Below are 23400 nucleotides of genomic sequence, written 5' to 3'. Positions count from 1 at the left end.
CCGTCGCATCTCCCGGGGAGAAATCCCAGGAGGAAGCGCCGGCTGGGCGAGGGGTCGCGGGAGGCGTAGCCCTGCGAAGGCGCCGGCAGGAGTGGAGGGGCGGGGCCAGCCCGCAGTTAATGAATGGCTCCTCCCCCCGGCATAACCCCGGCCTCGCTAGGCGCACCACGCGTGCGGCGAGCGGGCGCGCGGGCTGCTACCCCACTATTTAAACCGCGGCTATGCGAGCGGGCGCAGGCAGGGAGGCTGGCCAAGCGCGCTTCGGAGGTGGCGAGGCAGCGGACGGGGGAGGGAGATGCTGCAGCAGCGGGAGCGGGGCGGCTCTAGTTGATCTGGAAACATCCACGTTTTAATATATATATATATATATATATATATATAGCTTCCATCTCTTAGTCGGCACCGAGAAACGCTCCTTCTAAGCGGATCCATGCAACTCGGCATGCTTTGAGCGGCTTCTGCCACCGCTTTGGAAGCGAGCGCGGGGCGCCCCCCCCCCCGGCCCGCCGCCTCTCCTGCTCCCAGTCCGGCTTCGCTGCGCCCACCATGCCTGCCCTCCTCTTCCTGAGTTGCCTGACCTGCAGTCTCCTGGCGCGAAGCGTCCGCGGCGGCAGCCCGGGCGCGGCGGCGGAGGCGGACGAGGAGAAGGTGCTGCGGGTGCTGGTGCTGCTGCCCAAGGACGACTCGTACCTGTTCTCGCTGGGCAGGGTGCGGCCGGCCATCGAGTACGCGGTGCGGGGCCTGGAGGCGAACGGCACGCTGCTGCCGGCGGGCTACCGGCTGCGCCTCTTCTACGAGGACTCGGACTGCGGCAACCGGGCCCTGTTCCGCCTGGTGGACATGGTGGCCCTGCAGCGCCAGTGGCCCGACCTGCTGCTGGGGCCCGTCTGCGAGTACGCGGCCGCGCCGGTGGCCCGCCTGGCCTCGCACTGGAACCTGCCCATGATCTCGGCCGGCACGCTGGCCGCCGCCTTCAACGCCAAGACGGGCGAGTACTCGCACCTGACCCGCGTGGCGCCGGGCTACTCCAAGCTGGGCGAGATGTTCCTGGCCCTCTTCCGCCGCCACCAGTGGACGCGGCTGCTGCTCGTCTACCAGGAGGACAAGGAGCAGCGCAACTGCTTCTTCGCCGTCGAGGGCGTCCACGCCGTCTTCCGCGAGGCCGCCCTCCACATCGAAGACTTCGCCTTCGACGAGGGCGCCAAGTACGTCGAGGACGTGGTGCGCGCCGTCCAGGGCGGGGAGAGAGGTGAGCCCGCGCGGCCCCGACACCTGGCCGCGCTCAGGACAAGGGGCACAGAGAGGTTCCGTGGAGTTGGTGCGGGGGTCGGGCTGTGTGTTGGGGGGATCCTATCCCCGTTCCAGGGTTGCTAGCTTCAGTTCCTGGAGGTTTGCGGTGCGATCCTGGGAAGGGACTTCGGCAGGGTATGATGCCATAGAATCCACTCCCCCAAACGGCTCTCTTCTCCAGGGTAGCTGGAGCAGGGTCTCCAGGCCCCACCTGGAGGTTGGCAACTCTGGTGATGCAGTTTGTTCCAGGCTGCGCCGCTTGATTTCAGTGGGCTCTGAGAGGAGGAAATCTGCGTAGACTGCTCTGTGAGTGGCGTTGGGCCAGTCGCTGGGCTACCTCGCAAGATTGTTGGAGGACAGGCACCCTACGTTCCTTGGAGGAAAGGCAGGATAAAATAGCAGTATTTAGTTACTAGGGTGCAGGAATGGTCTGCTGCACCCTTGGACCCGCGGAAAAAATGTGCGCGTTCTTTCCCCGGCCCTAGTGCTTGGATCGTGCAACCACCGCGAATCGTCGCTGCTTCTCTGCTGCGTTGCGCTCCCCGACTGGACTGGCTTTGACCCTCAAGCAATCCCGAATCGGGATTTTTGAGACCTGCTCGAGGCAGGGCTGCGCCCCGGCTGCGCCCCAACGCCATGGGCAAACATCCTGGGGCGGAGGAGAGAAGCATGTTGGCGGGAGCGCTTGCCCTGCCCTGCACCTCTAGCCAGATTCTGGCTTGTTTAGGAGAGACAGTCTGGTTCAGCTGTGGCTCAGACCTCTGTGGTGGTTGACCTCTTTGCATGAAAGTACCGGTTCCATTTTGAACCTAGTGGACTGACCTCTAATTCATTTGCAGGGTTCTTTACTTTGCAATCTCATCCCTTTGTAGTGGGTGGGGGGGAGAGAGAGCAATTTGCCCAATATCAAATAGTGAATCTTTGAAGGTGAAACTTGAACCCAGATCTTCCAGATCCCACCAGTTCCTAAACTACACTGGTTCCTTGTGAGAGGTCCTGAAATTCTTCCCATTCCACTACTGAACTAAAGCTGCTTTACTACCACCTTTTGTTGCTCTAGTGAGTGGGAGAACATTTCCTTTCTGTTTAGCAAATATTCAGTACCTTTGTGTGTGTGTGTGTGTGTGTGTGTGTGTGTGTGTGTGTTTTATGATAAGCAAAGTATACTTTAAAATGGAGAGGGGGGGATTGCAATATAGATGTCTGCCGGGTTTTACTATGACTACAGTGGTCCACCAGGGAGCACTCGATCATTTTTTAAAAAACCATATATAAAATAAGTGAGCGCTTCTACAATGAAGCAGAAGAGAATGAGAGTCAGAATGTTTTCAGTGATGATACAGGCGCTGGCCAATAGGTGCCCCTAACAGACTTGTAGTCACAGTACACATGGCCCTTCCAGCTTCAATAGGCACACCAGGGAAATGTGATTTTCTCACAATAATATTAGCAGGGAGAAAGATGTTTGACTCCAATGTAACAAATATGGGGCAGTAGTGTGTTTATTGTACAGTGAGACAATTGACTAGATGGCTGATACAATCTTGCACTGTGCAGACAGCTGGCAATATAGATTAGAAAGGTATTGGAATAAACTGTAGATATAAAGGGCTCATTTCAATAGGGCATATTCTGGATTGGATTACATTTAACCTTTCCCCCTGCCCATTAACTTCAGTAACCTCTGCAAACCTCTTTCACCAGCATCATCTATACATTTTTGAAGTTCTAATCTTGCAATTTCTAGTTTTGCTCCTAACTTACCGCTTACCTTTCCCTTACTTTTGTTTAGGGAGGATCTTGTTCAAAAACCAGTTTTAAAAATGTGAAGTGTCCACAAACACCAACCTTTTAAGAGTCATTTGTAATGTGTCCTCCCTCATCTTTCCTTTATCACTACCACCCTTGGTCTTCTTGGAATTGACCATCTTCACTTGCTGCTTTTCGTTAGCTGCTGGAGGATTGGCTGTATATTGTTTCTGCCCACACAGTTGCATAGTAATCTGTAATTGGAGTGACTCCGCATGCATTCTTCATTGTTTTTGCGGATGGCTGGTTCCCTGAGATGCCAAGTATGAAAATCAAAAGTGCAGCTGGATAGTGATTTTTCAATGTACCATAGGCTTTCTGGGCCTCTTTCATGTGCGTACACACACACACACACACACACCTGTGCATGACTACCACGAAGCCCCTAGTTTGAATTTTACCCTCTGCTGTAAGTGTACTAAGTGGTCATAAGCAAGGCGCTGTTCTCTTAGCCTCATCATTCCGTCTGCGGCAAGGGTGATTTGCACACTTCTAATACTGATCTCTCCCTTATAGGGCTGTTGTCAAGATTATGATAATATATCTAACCCCTATAAACTATATACGCACCCAGTTTGGTTTTCTCCTGGAGCATTTCTTCCTCCTGCTGTTCATAAAATTAATGGCATAAGAATCATCTGGAATGAAGGCTTAAGGTAGACAGGACTTGTAAAAGGTTAAATAATTTTCAAAAGCAGGTTACAAATTGACATCTCCGGATGAATCACTGTAGTTCAGTAAGATTAACAGCTTGTTGACTCCCTGTCAGTGTGAGAAAGGGAGCCCTTGTTTGGGTACCATTATTTTCCAACACCTGCAGTGAGTGAGCCATCTATTCTCCACTTCGAAGAATATGATACCCATTTTATCTTCCAGTTATTCATGCACATGTACATGAGATAAGTTTGGATTGAGGGGCATGCCCTTCAAAATTGTCCAGATATTCATGTCCACATCTCTTACCTGTGAACCAAGGAGAGAGATCAAGATGGGTAGCCCATGTTAGTCTGTAGCAATAGAAAAGAGCAAGAGTCCAGTAGCACCTATAAGACTAACAAAATCTGTGGTACAGTATAAGTTTTCGTGAGTCATGGCTTCAGATTCTTTCAGGTATCTAAAGAAGTGAACTGTGACTCACGAAAGCTCATACCCTACCACAAATTTAGTCTTAATAGGTGCTACTGGACTCTTGCTCTTTTCTACTGTGAACCAACAAAGGGGAATCAAAAAGTTACAAACCGAAATGTACAGAAACATGCACTGGATAATAGAGCAATGTAGGGCAAGGGTGAGTTAAGTCCAAATATCAATGGTCCTATTTCTGTCCACCTGTGCCACAATCTCTAAATTAATTTTCCTGTTGCTGCTCGCCCTCTTGTTTCCATTCTCTGTTTCATTGTTAGTGTTTCCCAACTGAAGTGTTTGCCAAGATTCCCCCCTGCCCTGAATGTGCCCTCTTTTGTTTTCCTCAAAAATCTGATACGTTCAAAAATATATTACCTGTTCGTATAGATGATAAATGAGAGAGAGCTTTCAGGATCTCCTTTCATTGTTTTTCACTCTAATCTGAATATTTCATGTTTGGGGATTTCAAGCGGACTTCTCTTAGTATCAGCGGAGTCTGTCTTTTGTGGTGTTTCCTGTTTTTATTCAGACTAGGAAGTTGTTCTCCGGCAGGTCATACACTGATGGCTTTTGGACTCATTTAGTCAGCAGGGGTCGTAGAAAGCAGAGACGACAGATTTACAATGAATGGGGGTTGGGATGTACCCAGGGAAGCTTCTGTCCGAGGCTGCCGAATTGTTTGTGGCATGTGCTTGTCATCAGTTACATGAAAGACATTGCGAAAGGCAAGCTGCCCTGTGATGCATATTAAACTCCGTCTCTGTCTTGCTTATTCTTGATTCCTGCCCCCCACCAAACACATACATTGTTTGAGGAATTCCTTTGCCATCTGTTCTGAAAGCACACATAAACATGCTGAAAGCATATGCCAAAAAAGGTTGCTAAGTTTTGGTAAGAAATGCCCTAAATACAAGCTTACAAGAGACTTAAAAGGCTTTTCATCAAATATTTGAATGTAACAACTACTCCAGATGTCACAGAGCTTTAGAGCAAGAATATCCCTGGAAGGAAACTTCCACCGAACAACAAGGAGTGATGGAATTCACAGCCTTTACGATCAATGAAATATTTGCAGTTGATTGCAATGGAATTTACGTTATAGGGGTGGTTCCTTGAAAGCAACATGGAGGCTACAGTTCTCTGTACCCTTACCTTACCTGCAGTATCCCTGACCTGGATAGCCTGATATCGTCGGATCTCAGAAGCTAAGCAGGGTCAGCCCTGGTTACTAATTGGATGGGAGACCTCCAAGGAAGATGGGGCTTGCAGAGGAAGGCAATGGCAAACCACCTCTATTAGGCCCTTGCCGCTAAAGCCCCACGGGGTCACCGTAAGTCAGCTATGCCTTGAGGGCAGGGTTTTCATTCCCCTGACAGTAAATCCCACTGAGGAAGTATGGATTGGTTTGCATTGCTTCAGCAACCAGACGTGTGCCTCCTTATTACTCTAGATTAGCACAAACAGCTGGTGGATGTAGGATATAGCAATAAAGTAATCCTCCTCTATTAGTACTGGTTTTTTGCATAGGAGTAGGTGTTAGAGGCTAAGGAAGTGTTGGTCTTCATTTCCGTGTCTGAATGAAGGCATTCTTCGTAAATTACTCCATCGTGTGGATCAAGGTGCACACTGGTGCAATGTCCGTCTTGATCCGTGAAAGGGAGCGTAATGGCAACATGCAACGGCAGTGCAGGAAACCTAGCTAGAGCAGCCCCCACATTAAAATCTGCACTGAGAAGAACCCTGAGCATCATGTTTGTTCACTTATTTGCGTTAATTATAAGCCACCTTTCTCAGTGAGACTCAAGGCAGATTACACAATGTAAATCAATGGCTGGGACATTTAATGAACAAATCAGCACGGTCTGGATTGCAGAAATCTGATCAGTTGAAACAATGCTGAAATAAAGCATGGACAATTAAATATAATGTGTTAAATGGTTTAGAAATTACCCAGTAGGAGCAGCACAGTAGTGTAGGTTGTTCAAGTGGCACCTTGACTGATCCTTGTGAATAACAGATAAAGATGGACAGTGCACTCAGTTTATACAAATAGTTGACTGTGGGAAGATATTTACATGGGACAACAAAGCTGAGGAACATTTATTATCACCCAGAGCACTTAAAGCCACTGGTGCTATAGTCCACTTCTTAGAACAAACTGTTTTCTACTGTGATAGCCACAGTATTTTAAAAAGTACAATGTACACTACACGTTGGTAGTGAAGGGCAGAAATGGCCGTGACCCTGCCTTTAATGTTTGCACCCAGTTGGTGTGGGGGGGGGGAGGGAGAAATAGGGTGGGGAGAAGGCTGCTTTGTAGGGAAGGGGTTGCTCTCTTTGAAATACCTACTTTCGGCTGAGATTCCCAGACATGTTTCTAAAGTAGGTGGGCAAATGGGGAGCTGCAATAGCTGCAGTAGGAGATAGTGGGGAAAGGGGAAAGCAGCAACTGGAGAAAGGGTTGAGCGTGCTCTCTGCCTTCCGTTTCTCTCCCTAACACGAGAGTTAGGAATCCCATGTTTGCTGGACAAGGGTTTGCTGGGCAAGGGTAGCCAACTGCCTGAAGAAGAAATGTCCTGTCCCTTTAATAGAGACGCACGTGCGCGCGCGTGTGTGTGAGTATGTGTGTGTGTGTGCGTGCGCGTGCGTGCGTGCGTGCCTTCTACTTTTCCTAGCATTACTGACTTTTCCAGAGAATCATGTCTTCTCATGATGTGACCAAAGTACGATAGCCTTAGTTTTGTCATTTTAGCTTCTAGGGAGAGTTCAGGCTTGATTTGATCTAGAAGCCAATTATTTGTCTTTTTAGCTATCCATGGTATCCACAAAATTCTGGTATGTTATTTGTCAAGGGATGTTATTTATCTCCACGCTATGAAAACCTTCAGCTGCCTAATTCCACCCATGAAAAGGGACAGGACATTTTTCTTCAAACCTATTGGCTACCCTAGGTCTGGCCACCAGGTGGTACATTACATGGGGGGAAATACAGTGGATAACTTAATGTTTTTGCTGAATCAGGGAACTTCCTGTTTGACTTAAGATATTCCCCTTTTTGTTGTACAGTATAGTAATCGTCCACAATTAAAAAGAGAAATTGGTGTGCTTTTCAAGATTTTTAGTTCTAAGAATGCAAAATCCCTATGAGCGTACCTAAAAAGAAATGTTGGATGGATGACAAAAACCCTGATACTTAACCTTTCATTCTTGTATAGTGACTTTGCATATGTTATGAGTCAGAGATGTTTTCTTTTGGCCCTGCTGAATAAAGAGTCTCTTCCTCCACAACCTTGGAGAGGTCCCATTGAGCAGTGCATAAATAACAAAGGCATTTTGTGGAAACCCCTGTTAAGGGAGTGCATGAATTCCTAACTCTAGCCACCAGCTTCGCAAAAACAAGCGAGACATAGCTTGTAAGAGACTTTTTAAAAAAACAACTGACAGTTCTGTAATGCCTAGTGTATATTAGAACTAAATTCCCACATCAGTGTAGTTAAGAGAGATACATTACAAAATTAGGCTCAGACTTGATGTGATGCTGGCAAACTTACTGGTTTATACCAGAGTCTTCTGTAGTCACGTATAAAGCCAGTGTGGGCCTTCATTTTAAGAGCAAAGGGGGTGCTTGGGTGAAGAGAGCCAAACCTCCTGACTCGTCCACCTCTCTAGCTTCTCCTCAAGGGCTTCACTTGAGCTATTGGACCTTCTCCAAGTACAGAAGACCAGAATGGGGCCCTTGCAGTGGTTCTAAATTGAGCTTTCACAGGATCTTGCAGCGGGTGTCCTGCTGCAAGTACCTGTGGTAACCACATGGCAGACATAATGTGTAGTTTGGCCCTTAATGTTGGACTAAGGGTGAAATCCTAAGCAGAGTTAAAAGAGTGTAATTCTGTATAGGATTTCAGTTCAAACCTCTAACTAGCCACAGTGTTCAAAGACCATTCAAAATGCTGGTTTGTATCTTTAAGGCCTTAAAGTTCTTGGAGCCAGAATACTTGACAGACTGTCTTTGTGATGGCTCTATGGCAGAGGAATGCCCTGGCCCCTGAGCTTGACCTGGCCTCTACCCTACATTTAGGTGATGTGCTACATTTCTTTTTACCCAGGCTTTTAGTTTTAGGAGCTGATCCTTTCAAATTGCTTTTAAAGTCTACTTCTGGTCAAGTAAGTGTTTTGAGAATCATTCGAGGCTGCCATATGTTTTGTGCTGTTCTGATGGACTGGCTGGGTTTTAGTGGTTTGTTAATAATAATGAACTTTATGCTGCTTTTAAGATGTTATCCTTTGGTTTTTTTAAGCTGCCTTGAGCATATTCTTTGGAGAGGTGGTGTTATCAGTTTTCTAATAAAAATAAGGACTTCCTATTCCCACATATACCTACTCTGAGAGTCCCTGCTGCCATCCACTTCCATAAGGTAAAAGGGATATCAAAGCGAGAACTTTTTCTGTGGTGGTGCCTTGACTATGGACTGCTTTTCCCATGGTGGTTCTCCTAATACCTAGTTAAGTAAGCCTCAGGAACCAAATTAACTGTGCAGTCCTAAACAGAGCATACATCTTTGATGTTTGTGATTGTGAGCAACCTTGATAACTGAATAAGCAGAAAGTATGAGAGATACGTATATTTTTAAATGAGTGATCATCTCAAATAAATGTTATGTAAATGGAAAAATCTTACAGCATTTTAATTCCACCCTTCTTCAGAGAAGTTGAGGGCAGTATACACTGTCTCTCCTTTTCTTCCTCAAAAAATGTAGGTTAGTCCAAGAGAGTCTGACTCAAGGTCACCTAGTGACCTTCATGGTTGAGTGTCCCCAGTCCTAGCTGAATGTTCTAACTACTAGGCCAGCAGATGGCAGGCCTGGTAGAAGGTGGGCCACTAAACAGCTGTCTGAAAGAAGCTACCTTGATCGTAGAGGGCTATGTAGGGACGATTGACTGACATTATGTTCAGAAGCAGGCCACCTTGGAACAACTTGATGCTCTCTGACCAAAATCTTATCCAGGGTTGGTTAGAAGTGAACAAAAACACATACACTTCAAATAGTGGCCTAGTCATCAAGCATTTAGTATTCAACAGTATATATATTTTTTTCAATCTACTGTTGCTCAAATGTTGCTCAGATGCGGACACACGGACTGTGAAAAGACATGCTTTGTGTGGTCCATGCTGGGAACTTAATTCCCTGGTGTGTGGGAGTCAGTTTGGGTAGAGCAGGACCTCAGAGTGTGAAGGAAAAGGGCTTCAGCTATCTCCCTCATTCCATCATCGATATAATTTTGGTTTAAATTGCACAAAATTTAACAGGCCTAAGCTATGTAGAGTTCTGTGATACAGGCCAGAAACTGGATGGCCTTGAGTGGATTGACTTTAAATCATGATTTAATCATCTGGGGTGGCTGATTCAGAAGTTCAAATTGAAAATTTCCATGTATTTCCATGTATATGCTTCTGTGTAGTGTATGCCATATGGTAATTGGTTACCATAACCATAAAACATACTTAATGAAAACTAAAATCTTTATATAGTTCAGAGGGTATACTTGAAGGTTCTTAAATGCTTATGTTTACTATTTTTGAAAATTATATACCCAATTATATACCCAGTTGCTCATCCTACTATATAAAAGGCAAGCTGACTCACTTTTTATCCTCGCGTGGGCACATTGCCGATGACTCTGGCCTCGAGGCCATTGTAAAGCACCTGCTTTCCACCGGGAGGGGGCCGCTCTGAATCAACGACCTGAGTGCTCCTCCCTGCACCTCACCACCCTCCCGCTCTGGCCTCCAAGTTACTGTGAAGCACCCACTTGCCACCGGGAAGGCGCCTACCAAATCAGTATTTTGTATTTTTTCACACAACAGGTGTTGTTACTAGTTTTTACATAAAAGCTCTACAAAATCTCAAGTGGAGAAAGACCATTCTTACCACCTACTACCTGATGGGGCCGATTCATACATTACGCAGTCCACGCGGAGGACATGTGGTCCATCAGCAGACATGTTATGTGTGGGGTGTTCTGGGCACTTAATTCCCAGAGGTGTGGAGGTCCACTTTGCATTGATCGGGGCCATAGCATCCAAGGAGAAGAGGCTTCAATCTTCTCCTTGTAAGGTTTTCCTGACCTGAAATGCTCTGTTGGGAAAAACTTATATGTGTAAGTTTCTGTCAAGGAGATAAATTGCTGCTCCCCGGAGGTGATTCAGGTCATGAAAAAGGCACAGAGAAGGAAGTCTAAATCTCCTCCTCCTCGTGTTCCATGGCCCGCGTCCAAACCCAGAAAAGAATTATACTACTAGTTAGGGAACGAAATAAAGCTGTGGTCTTTAGCACTAGTGCACTGATAAGCAATTGCAAAATGCAAGCTTATTTTCTGGTAGTTCATGATAACACGCTAGAAGCATGTGTTTTTTTTTCCTTTTGCCCCTTGAACATAGGGTCCGTACTGTGCTTTCTTAGACTGCCTTTTGGGGAAGAAAGAAATCCAAGATCTTCATCCCCTTAACTTCAGCTATGGATCCCTGTGGTCAAAGAGGGCCTTGCTTGGCTGGACTGGGGAAAGATCTTTGCATGCAACGTGCATCGGGAGCTTTGAACGGGGGTCCGCCCCTTGGCTGTTTAATCTAAGTGGGTTTTCTCCCCCTTGCAAGCCTCACTTCTTCATAGAAGCCTGTTTCTGCATGCAAATTGCACTTGGCAGTTTTGTGGAGCCTGTCTAAGCATAATTTATGTATGTTTAGGTTCCTTTAAACGGGTGGATTTTTTATTGTTTCTGTATAAACTGTACAGTAATATAATCTTCACTCTGACATTTTCCTGCTGTGTGCAGCCTTCACTCAGGCAGTTAATGATACCATACTCATCCTCCTTCTCATGTACATTTTTAAACAGATGTCAAAGTGACTTATCAACTTGTACCTGAAAAAGAAATTGTTCCAGGTTTCTTCATTCTTTTTAGTATTGTGTTACTTGGTGCCTGAGGAATTACTTTGATTTCACTTAGAGAAGAATGATTGGGGGGGCGGGGGGAGAGATTACAGATATGTTGAGTAGAAAATGGAAGAGGCCGCTCCGTTGACCAAACAAGCCAGAGAGTTTTCCTTTGGAAGTAGAAAGTCTCACCCATCCCTTCAGCACGGAGAGGGCTGAATTCCTCATCTCAGTCCAGAGTAGGCCTGGGTCTGTCTTCATTGTTTTAGGATTCTTGGGAGATGGGCAGAGCCAGCCTTTCCCCAAGAGTTCTCTGAAATCTCCAAGAAATCTGACCCAGTCCAAATGCTTCCATGCCAATCCTTCACTTTCTGCAGCCTTCCCAGGTGTGAGCTTCCCTCTTTGCCTCAGACAAGACTTGAACCTCCTTCAGTAGGCCCAGATATAATGTCACTCCCAAGCTACAAACCTGCTTTTTGAGAGGAATGTGAGCAATTCTGTCAGGACAGGCAAACTCTTCACCCGGGTTAGCTACACTGAGAATACTGTGTGCATCAGAATACAGTATTGTTTATGCTTGTGACTTCCCATTGATAAGACTGTCAGGCCTAACGAAGGCCCAAGGATCAAGCTTCCCTTTGGATCACCACTCTTCTCTTTTACTGCTGTGGGGGCCAAATTGGAATGGGCTGAGCTTATTATTAGCCAGTCTGTAGTTCAAAGGATTTTGACTCTGATTATACAAATCTTGTTATTTGTTTGTAGAGGGAGGAGGTGTTTCCAAAACTTCTTAGTTCCAGAAGCTCAGTGGTAGGAAGACCAAAGTGGCAGCAATATGCCTGAACTTGCTTATCGAATGCATCAGCTTGTTTGTCTGCTTCCTTGCCCCCCTCCCCAACATGTTGGCTTTTCCCTGCCCAAGTCGGTTGCAGCTGTGCTTCCAGGCATCCAGTCCTGATAACTTCTTTTTGGTGGAAAGTGCTGTCAAGGGACTTGTTATCAGGAAATTGTGTTACACTGCTAAATCTCTGTGTTAACTTAAAAAAAAAAGTAGTAGTAATCAGTTTGTGTGTTGTGAAATTGAATTAATCAGCTATGATATCTGGCTTCATTACTTTCAAAACATCGTGGTAATTTATCTCAATCATTTTGACAGCTCTCTTCCATGGGTTCCTATTTGGGGTTGATTTGTAATCTCTGGGTCAGAACATCCAGTTAACGCAGGGTGGTTTTCTAACTTTTAAAAAAAACATTAACATGTTTCAAAGAAAGCAACCATTTCTATGGAGGAACTGGAGTTACTAACTGATCTTTTTTGTTTGATTAAGAGAATTGGGGCAGTTGTATATGAGCCTCTATATAAGTTGTGGTTACAGTGGGAGACTCCCATGACTGCCAATTCTTGATACAAGTATAGCGCACACACTACATATACAAATGAAAAGTCTTGCAATGAGGCCCAAGTCCTCTGCGGTTTATACTCATTATTATTACAAGGTGTAGCTATTGACTGTCATGATTTATAAATTAGTTTTATGGGATATTTTCAAAGGAACCTAATAGAATTAGAAATTGGACTTTTACAGACTCTCAGTGAAAGCAGCTTACACTTTTTGGAAGAATGGGGGGGGGTCAGGGGAAATGGGACAGTCCCATTGCTTATGCAGTACTGTAATGCTGTTGGCTACATGAATACCTTCCTATTTACTTAGCCCTACATCTCAGAAGTTTAGCAGTGTAACACAATTAACTGATAACAAGTCCCAAATGTGTGCAGCTTCTCATAGAAGGCAGTTATGTTTGCATCTCTTTCCCTATGCTGTTTGGGGGTAGGCCTGTGTCCTCTGACCAGTTTCACTCCCAGATCCAGAATACACTAAGCCATTAGGGGGTCTGACCCTTTTGCCACTAAAAGAATCCAGTATGTACAGTTAAGATCAGAGGAGCATTTTCCCTCATTCCACTTTTCCTCTCAAGTATGCTACTGGCTTCAGTGTAGTTAGAGACCTTAAATGTTTGTAGCATTCTGAGCCCAGTGTTATGGGCTCAGTGATTTTCTCCGCCCAGATTTTCTCCTTTTCCCTGACTGACTCTCTGCTGTCATGAACTTTCTGTATCTCCTGGATGGCCGTGAGCATGTTCAGTCCTTATCATGACTGGAGATTCTTCACAGGACTGCCAAGCTCATCATTAGAAGAACACTTGGCGGGCTTGAGGAATAGCTTCTTATCTACGTTTTCCCTTTATTTTTCCCCAGTTGTGATCATGTGCGCCAGCAGTGACGCAATAAGGAACATCATGTTGGCTGCACATCGGCAAGGAATGACCAACGGAGACTATGCTTTCTTCAACATCGAACTCTTCAACAGTTCGTCATATGGTAAAGTTTTTTTTCCTCCAGGATGTTAAATGACTTTAATAAACATAACATTTTAGAGATAATATTCTAGACCTGCTTCCTTGTGTTTGGCTTCCTTCAACGTTAAGGCCTTTGCACGCGACAAAGTGGTTGGCGTTGCATCAGATGACAGAATTGTTGGCTGCCTCAACTTTTGGAAGCTAGCATCATTCACCTGAGCTGACGTGACAATGCCATGGTGCAAGTTTGAGCTGAGATCTAGGGCAGTAATGGATTTAACTTTAGCTGGAATAGCAAATGGGAAAGTAGTCCTTGGTCCAGCATGTTTCAGTGCTGAAACAAATGGCCGCTGAGCAAATGTGTGTGGTTTGTGGCTCGTGTAAGCTAATTTAATGCACAATTTTCAGGGCTTGAATTTATTTAGCCGATGCCAAAGCAGTGAGTTGACCTAAATCTGTTTCTTTTTCAGCTGAACTGGCTAGTGAATCACAGCCAGAATGACCAAATAAAAAGTTAGGGTGTGTGTGTACAAGACTGAGGGAGAAACTATACCTTCTGTGAAGTCCCATGTTCATTTTCCCACAGCATTTGAAAAACACATTGGGGGGCTTTACTTTAAAGGGAAAAACAAATACAGGGAACAGCACCTGATTATCTTTCCTTTTGTACAATTTTTCATCCTGAAAATTGTCCCTTGCCTATAAATATGTTCACTCCATGGGGGGAAAAGCAGCTTGGGGTAGAAGTCTTCCAGCTGGTGCACGTCTCATCAAGTTGCTGAAGAGGAGTTTATAACAGTTGTGCCCTGGCATTCTGCTGCCTATAAAGCCAAGACAACATTTTAATTGCCATGGGGGCAACTCTTCCTGAACTGCCTGCCTGTTGTGGAGCCTTTCAGGAGCTTACAGTGGGGGTGGGGATGTTTTGGAAAAAATACATGTGTGTGTTGGTCTAGAGTCATCCTATATTTACAGAGAGTTTTTAAAACCCAATTTATGCTAGAATAGTGGCTAGGGAAAGAAGATCCTTTTTTAAAAAAGCCCCCTCCCCTTTTAGTGAGACTTTGCCATGGAGCAATTGGGAGGGGGAAAGCCACTTCAAAAAGAAAGAAAAGTGCATGTTTCAATCCCTTCTGTGAACCCAGACACTTACAAACAAATTGAGCAATTGTTATCATGAGGAATGCTGAGAACTTCTGAGCAATCGTGTTGGCCGGCTGAACATACTATTTGTGACTGTTGTGCTCACATATGAGCCAAGCCCCAGATCTGTTCACCTTGGCATTGAAGGACTCAAGCAGCTGCCGAAGAGGTTTGTGGCTGCAAAACTTGCTATCTTTTGTTTCTTCATGAACTGTTGCTTTGTTTGGCACCTGGGCAATAGCTATGGTCATTTGCCAACTTTGATGCCCTAGCCTTTGGAGTAACTCCTGGCTGTTTAAGTTTTTTTTTCTTTTTTGCAACCAGATCTTAAAGCACATGAAAGCAGCCAGTCACAGCAGCCTTTGCACATACTGCAGTTGGTTGCAAAGAAAATGCACGGAGAGACTTTTTCAGGGCGGTCAGTCTACAGAGAACTTGGTCATGTGGCAGATCTTTGACCACATTTGGGGGACTGAAGTTGCTTTAGAAATGTTCTTTTTCCTTGTTTGGATCCCTCTCTGTGTGGAATGATGAACTTTCAGTATAGAAAGCAACTTGGAAAAAAGAAAAAAAAGTTCGTGGGAGGTAAGCTACAACTCCTACTGGGCTTTGCGAAACCATGCACACATGAAATGCTGCTGATCAGGGCATCTTAGCAGTCATTATCTTCTTTATCATTAAAGACTTAGACAAACACTGATCAGTTTTTTTTTTTCAAGACTGTGTCTGGTGTCATTTATAAGTCTGGATCCTTTGTAGCAGCATGCAGCGATGACAAGGTGGAATGAGAACTGTCAGGTTGTGTATGAGAAAAGTGCATAATAAGAAGCCAGATATACTGTGCTGCAGTATTAGGGATATATTTGAGTGAGGGAACACCAAATGAAATAAAGTCTTCACCCACCAACGAAGGGCAATGATTGAGAAGCACTATCTAATCTTTGTGTGGACGGAGCTAGATAATTTTGGTGCCATGGCTGAGAAAGCCCTTTCTCTAGTTGCCACCCATCTAACCTCAAATGGTGAGGGCAGCCAAAGAGGATTGGGAAGGTTCATATGGGAGTAGGTGGTCCTTAATATATATTTGTCCCAAGTTGTATAGGGATGTGCACTAAAAACAAACAGTATTTTTCAGATTTGGGTATTGGGAAGGCCATCAATCTTGGTATTCCTGATATTCAGGTCCTCCCATACTGATTTTGTATTAAGACCTGGGGGGTTTTCCCTTGATGATTCTGAAATTATTCAGCGCTATTATTCTCTATGGGAACTCTTTCCAGGGGGCTGGAAGTGCTGTTTTTTAATGCAAATTACATCAAAATTGCAGTGGAACAAGGGCTGCCTGCCTTTTAAAGATGCCCTCTCCCTAGTTTCAAGTAAATTAGGTCAACGGGTCCAATTCTATGGGTTCCAGAACAAGGTGCCCCCAGTTACTTTCCATTGGTTCCTATGGGGGGGGTGGAATCCAGTGTTTTCTCCAGGACACAGAAGCCTCAACCAAAAACACAAGAGCAGCCATGGACCAAAATCCTCCAAATGCAAAAAGAACCAACAAAGCCCAACAGAACCAAGGCTGAACCAAAAAATCCCAGCAGAACCAACCTGGTAGCAGACAGCAGAACATAAGTAAGACACAGACAGGCCAGAGCAGCCAAAAGCATGCACTCCTAAACATATTGTCCTGAACTTGTAGCCAGAGGGTCAGCTTGTAGGCTATGAGAGAATCACTGTGATCGGACAGACAGCTGAGCTCCCCCTAATATGTGATGCCATATGTGATGTCCTCCCTCCCTACTTTTGCCAGCAAAATCTGCAAAAGGAGGAAAGCAAGCTGCTGTAATCTTTAAAATGGTGGCCTGGGTTACTCCCAAATATTTCTAGGATTATTCAGGACTGCTAATATCAGTATGTCCAAGAATCTTGGATATGACTGGGGTTCCCAGATATACCAAAAAATACCAGTAAGTGAATACCAACTTGCACACGCCTAGTATAGGGCTTTAAAGATCAATACCAGCACCTTGAATTGGGCCCAGAAGCCAACTGGGAGCCAGTGTGGGTGGAATGAGATTTAAGTTACATGGTTTCTTACAACACAGTCCAGTAAGCATTCTGGCTGCAGCATTCTGTTTCAGTTGTAGCTTCTGAACACACTTCAAGGGCAGCCCCAAGCAGAGTGCATTGTAGTTGTCTAATCTGTTGGAAAAATCAGCCACCAAACAAATATGTCTCAAGTGGCTGAGCAAACCACTGATTCCCTGATCGCAACTGGTGATAATCATGTGAGCTGACCTGTCAGTTGCTTGACCATCCCTAGTTATCATATGCTGATCCTTTTGAGTTCTGTGCTGCCTGAGCTGTTCTACTTTTGGCTGGCCCTGAGAAATGTGCATGATATGTAGACGGGTCTTCTCTTCCATCATTGCCACATTCCTATGTTGTTCTCTTGAAAATTACACTCTTGAGTTGCTTCCACACTATCCATTTGGTCTGAGATAGGCATCATTAATTTACACAGAGAAACCACCATATGACATCATTACCAACCTGTTTCCTTCCAGTGTTGTCTTTGTTGATTGAAGAGAGATGGAAACCCTTATTTGTGGCAATTTTTTTTTAAATTGCAGAGCCAGTCTGGACTAGGAAATACATCTTGGTCATCCTTTTGATTTTTCTCTATGCCCTTTTGTTTACAGAGGCTTCTTAACTACTCGCTTTCTGTTAATTCCTGAATCAGTCCTTAATTGGTCAGTTCCTGCTCCTTTCTGGGAAAGGACTGATGGCTTGATTACTCTTTTCAGCCAAAATAAATGCTCATTAGTGCTTGTTTTAGTATTTTAATTATGCAGTTGCAATTCAAAAAATTACGAGCAATTAATCTAGCTGTAACAAGTAATTGAAGCCTTACTCACACCCACTAGAACAGAAATTGACTAACCACTGATCGCTTGCGAGAATGGGTAGATGGCAAATATCAGTCAAAAAGACAATAATGCTACGAAAGGGGGAAGGCAGCAAGAAACGAGGAAGACCCAAACTGAGAGGCCCTGACTCAGTAAAGAAAGCCATACCCTCCAGTTTGCATGATCTGAGCAATGCTGTTAATGATAGGATATTTTGAAGGTTATTTATTCATAAGGTCACCGTAAGTCAAAAACGATTTGACTGCATATAACACACACACATGGGGCTATATAAAGTTCCCTGAGGGATCCACCTTGTTAATTCCACTACCAGCTGATTGTGGAAAATGAATGCTTCAGTTCTGTTTTGCCAGTTTAGCCTTTGTATTTTTATCTATGACTGGCTTTTTATTTCCAAGTGAATAAAAATGAGAGTTTCACTGGTAGTGTCTTTATAGCATTCCTAAACTAACTGTTTAAGGTCACAATCTTCTGTATTTGTTTGACAAATAAACACTTTCCAGTAAAATCTTCTGATCAAGCTAGCCTTTTAATGTCTCCCCCTCTCAGGGTGGCAACCTCAGAGGACGGGGGCATTTGAAGCACGGCCTCAGAAGATGACTATAGTAGTTGAGTAGGTTTGTATGGAAGTAGGCAGTTCTTAAGGTGTGCTGTTATCAAACTGGATGACCTAGATCTAACCTGATTGGATGGAAGAGATAAAAATCTGTTTCTGTTCCTTTCCCCCCGCTTACTTCTTTAATTTTTCTTATTAATGAATTGTAAAATGCTCAATGTAAAAACTCAGATTACTGCTTATGTTGAAAATGCTTTCATGGACCCAAGACACATGCATATTTTCATTTCATTTTTGTCCAAAACTTCCCACCAAAGAATTTCAGGCATTTGTCACACACCTGATCCTCCAAGGCAGAATGTTTGCTTTTTTAAAAGATAATACCTATTCATTTTTTAAAAAATATTCTTCATTAATTACATAGTTTGCATTCCAGTCACAGCTAAGCATTTAATTTCTTGTTAATTAATGTTCTCCTGAATTCAAGGGAAGAGGTTTGAGCATGTGCTTAGTTTCAATCAATCAGTCTTTCAGGTAAGACTTAAAAGTCCTTAAACATGGATGGATTGTGTTTCTGGTATGTGTATGTTGTGTTATCAGGAAACAGTACTTTATAATGCTGACTATCCCTAGCAACATATCAGGAATACAGCTGCTGAAAAGGGGAAAATGAGCTCTTTATGGTGACTGGCACAGAATTGTAAATATTTTTATTTCTCCCTTAGGAAATGGTTCATGGAAGAGAGGAGACAAATACGACCTTGAGGCAAAGCAAGCATACTCATCCCTCCAGACAGTCACACTACTGAGGACAGTGAAACCAGAGTTTGAGACGTTTGCCATGGAGGTTAAAAGATCTGCTCAGAAACAAGGAATCCATGATGAGGATTATGTAAGTAACATCTTTAAAATGCTCTTCTTGTTAAATCAGAGGTGACAATGTGGCCTTTTCTGAACTAGACTAAAATGTCTGGGTGTTCACAGTTGCTTTCTGAAAACTCTTTTTAGTAGCCTTTAAATAAAAAAAACTTGCAAATGAAAACTTGTTCTGTCCATTCACAGTCATCTGGAACAGAGTTCTTGTTGTTTTTATTCTTGCCCATCATGGAGTGCCTAAGTTGTGAAGTACTGAAGGCATGGACGCAATAACCAGTCCTTTCCAAGGTCCTCCAAGTGATACCAAAAACCACTTCGTAGTGATGAATAAAGTATCCACTTCCTGTTTATCACCATCAGATTAACTAATTATGGCTAATCAACAAAGAGAGTTTTTGTTTAGCTGTGTTGATGGAGAATATTGGCAACCAGAACTAATGCTACGAACCATGGGAAACTGTATGTAGCTCCTTACATACAGATCAGTCTGGGTCCTGGTGAAAGTGAGTTTTATTGGTTGTCTTCACTTGAACAGGTAAAATTTATAATCTGCAACACTACAATCTTCTAGGGAAATAAAGGAAAGATGTAACAATGCAGACTTTATTTTGAAAAAGCTATTATCAACAATTGATGGCGGTGGAAAGTGCTGTCAAGTCGTAGTCGACTTATGGCAACTCCTGCTGGTGTTTTCAAGGCAAGAGTCTAATAGAGGTGGTTTGTCATTGCCTGCTTCTCCAGAGGGACCCTGATCTTCCTTGGTGGTCTCTCATCCAATTGCTAACCAAGACCAACCCTGCCTAGCAACTGAGATCTGATGAGTTCAGACTAGCCTGGACTAGGGCTTCTTAAATTTTGGATCTACACTTACTTCTTTAAGCATAATTTTCTTAATATATCAGAATATCAGGATGAAAATCCTCTACTGCACTGCACTTCTGAACCTGGAAACATTTGCAGTAGAGCTAAAAAGCCCAGAACCCAGACTCTCAACTTGTTCATCAGAGGGTGAGCTCTGGGACATCCTAGACCTAAGAAGCAGGGATACTCTTTTCCTTGGAACTGTCAGGAAGGGGCCACTAAGGTAACTGTTCTGGCAGAGATTTCCTGAGAATGTTTATTTGTTAGTATCTTTAGTTGATGACTCGTTCTTGCAAAGGGGAAATATACCAGCTTCACTGTATTCCTGTCTCAAAAACAGGGCACTTCTTTAACTGAGAATTGATCATCCCTAGGGAAGTGGGGCCTTGAATGCATGCCTTCCTACAGAAATATTTCAGTCCTCTGTGGGCTTCACGCAAGGTGCTGGAACAACCTTCTGCATTACCTAGGCCCTACTCTAATTTTGGATCTGGCTTCCACAGTGTGCTGTCCCAGATTCTGATAAAAGAGGCTAAGAATGCAGGCAAGTACTCCATACTCTTGCCACTAGTCACAAATGAGAATTTCAAGAAGACCATCTCAGTAGTTTGTTGGATTCACGGGAGTTAAATAGGTCACTAGTGGAGAGACCAACATCTGAGATAATGCAGTATAAATGATTACGGGGGAATGGATTAAAGAATATTCAGCATAATCTGGTCCATAGTTCAGAGCAGAGCATGTACTTTATATGTAGATGGTCCTATGTTCAGCCACTGGCAGCTCCTGTTAAAGCATTTCAATAGCAGCTGTTGGGAAAGATTTGAGATTTGAGATCCTGGAAAGCCACAGCTAGTCGGGCATGGGACAATTTATGACGCATTGTAAAGGCTGTTTCATGTTGATACATTACATAGTCCAGAACATGGTAAATTTCAATTGAGGGCTGTGACACGGTGGGCATAGAACTTGTATGCCTCAGCAGCTCCAGAGAGGGTGCTGCCATGGGGCAGAGAAGAAAGAAACAGCCACGATCACAGGTCAGTGTTATTTAGGAACATCTTTGCTCTGGATCATCTCTGGTAGTAACTACTATTGTTGCACCTTTCTATTCAAAGCTTTTTCGTTCTGTTTCAGTGATGGAATTGTGTCAAAATTTCCAGTCTCAGAATTAGAATGAAAGTACCACTTGCTTTTGACAGATGAAAAAGTAATAGTGGTGAAATTATCCTCCTTGAGAAATTCAGATTATGTTATGCATCTTTATAGAACATGGAAAGCAGTATAATGTAAATGTAAAAAAAACATAATGGCGTAAAACAAATGCAAACTGATAGAAGTGCAAAGTTCTTTCTTCAGAGCAATGAGCGGAATGCAGTATTGCACAGTGTCAAGTGCTGCTTCTCAGATGTTTTTATGGAATCTTTTGATCAGTCTCAAATGTTAGATATTTGGAGTTAAATTCAGTCAGTTGAGGGGCTGCTATTGTTCGAGCAAAACAATTACACTCTTGCAGTTGGCATAGTCTGCTTTGGCTTTGTATCTAAGCTGCTGAATATACCATTTGATAGACAGGATGTCAGAAGATAGAGAACACCCCCATCAAAGTCTTTTGCTGTTCAGGGGCACTGAACTGTAATCTCGGCTGTTTCTCCTTCTCTTCCTCATGAGAAAACGCTCTATGGAGCTGTTGTAGGAATAAAAGTTCTGTGTCAGCCAATGGCACAGCTCTCATTGAAAGTCTACCAAGTTCTTGTAGTTGAAGATAGTGGGCGCAGTCACTTGGAACTAAAAGCTATTTTATACAGACCTCCACAAAAGGTTAATAGGACATAGTACGTCTAGTAATTTCTGATGCTCCCCCAAATGCAAATCAGTCAGGACCCTCGCAAACTGGTTTAGTGAAGTGAAATGTAACAGAAAAATCGGGGCTTAAAAGGACTGCTGTAATCAGGAGAGAATATAAGAGTTACTGAACAGTCAAGATTTTTTTCTCATCAGAAAGAAACTGCTTTTTGTTTTATCCTGGAAGCCATGGACAGTGGCAATTGCCTGGGAACATTTAGGAGGGGCGTATAAAGAAATTGCTTGCTAAAAATATTGCTTTGATCAATAGCTGTCCTAGCATTTACAGCCAAATAGCTACAAAAGCTAGTTACCCAAACTGTAAGAGAACCTAGGAGCTCAGCCACAGTGTTCACAAAATGAGTCTGAAGGAGAACAAAGAACAGAAAGGGGGAAGGTTGCCTTCTGGGGTCCCATAAGCAAGAGGCATAGTCTGAAAAGGGAAGGCCACCTATACAACTGCTGGGAACTGCCCTGAATTATTTTATTGGGGAGTTCCGGAATAAATAGGAGGACCTGCATAATTATAGGATGGGGGAGACTTGTCTTGGCAGTAGTATGTGCGAAAAGGATTTAGGGGTCTTAGTAGACCATATACTGAACATGAGTCAGCAGCGTGATGTGGTAGCTAAAAAGGCAAATGCAATTTTGGGCTGTATCAACAGAAGCATACTGTCCAGATCACGCAAAGTGATGGTATCGCTCTACTCTGCTCTGGTTAGACCTCACCTAGAGTATTGTGTTCAGTTTTGGGGACATCAGTGCTTAGTTCTTGTGGCCCCTTAAACGCCCAGGGTAAGGGCGATCGCCACCTTGGGGTCAGGTAGCAATTTTCCCCAGGCCAGTTTGGCTAGGGATCCTGACAGTGTTTTGCCATCTTCTGGGCATGGAGTAAGGGTTACTGGGTGTGTGTGTAGGGAAGGAGGTATTTGTGAATTTCCTGCATTGTGCAGGAGACTGGACTAGATGACCCTATAGGTCCCTTCCAACGCTATGATCCTATAATTCTATATTATAACAGCACTAGTACAGTACATATAACTAACCAAGAACATGGTTTCTACTGGCAAAATGAATTGGTTTATTTAAAATATAACTAGGTTTGTATTCTACCCAACAATTTCATACCCTAGTTAGAGCAGTCAACCTACCTTGAGTCGGTAGATAAATGGTGTGGTAAATGTGTTTCAGATACATTTAAAAACTATGAGCGAAAGGCAATGCCAGGAACATAAAAACAGATTCCATTAGAATTCTCTTCTGTTTTTCCAGCAAAAAATCCGAAATACGTTTAATCTTTTGGCACTTAAATTCTATACCACATTAGATATACTGATTTTAATAGAACTTAACTCCAAGTACAGAGGCTTAAAAACTGGTGTTTCTTTAGAGTACTTGACTGGAAGTAATCAAATAGATTTTGCTGAGAAAACCAAGAAAAAAATGGCTTGAGGATCACAGTAGAACTTTCCAAATAGGAGCCAGTTTCTTTCAAAAACAATGTGCTATAGATCAGTTCACTTCCTATATGGTAAGATGTAGAGAAAGATAGCAGTGTTTCTCACCACTGCAAAACCTTCAAGATGTTCTTTTTGTGCAATGTTGTGATAGCTTGAAGCAAATGTAGACTATAAATGAAAATACAGTATGTATCTGTTTTTATGTGATTTTAGTTTTACAA

General features: G+C 43.8%; 1 protein-coding gene across 2 annotated transcripts in view; it reads left to right on the top strand.

The window, feature by feature from the left end:
* Nucleotides 1-277: 277 nt before the first annotated feature.
* The window catches only part of NPR3 (natriuretic peptide receptor 3), a 52099-nt gene continuing 28976 nt past the window's right edge, over nucleotides 278-23400 (top strand). For both annotated transcript variants that reach the window (XM_054986756.1, XM_054986755.1), the window contains exons 1-3: nucleotides 278-1249; nucleotides 13414-13536; nucleotides 18863-19029. In XM_054986756.1, coding sequence (XP_054842731.1) covers nucleotides 547-1249; nucleotides 13414-13536; nucleotides 18863-19029 — 993 coding nt within the window. In that variant the 5' untranslated portion in view covers nucleotides 278-546. The remainder of the gene's footprint in view (nucleotides 1250-13413; nucleotides 13537-18862; nucleotides 19030-23400) is intronic.

This window comes from Eublepharis macularius, chromosome 8 (assembly GCF_028583425.1).
Source record: "Eublepharis macularius isolate TG4126 chromosome 8, MPM_Emac_v1.0, whole genome shotgun sequence".
In the NCBI taxonomy this organism is placed as follows: Eukaryota; Metazoa; Chordata; class Lepidosauria; order Squamata; family Eublepharidae; genus Eublepharis; species Eublepharis macularius.
This window is presented reverse-complemented; position numbering and strand designations above follow the sequence as displayed.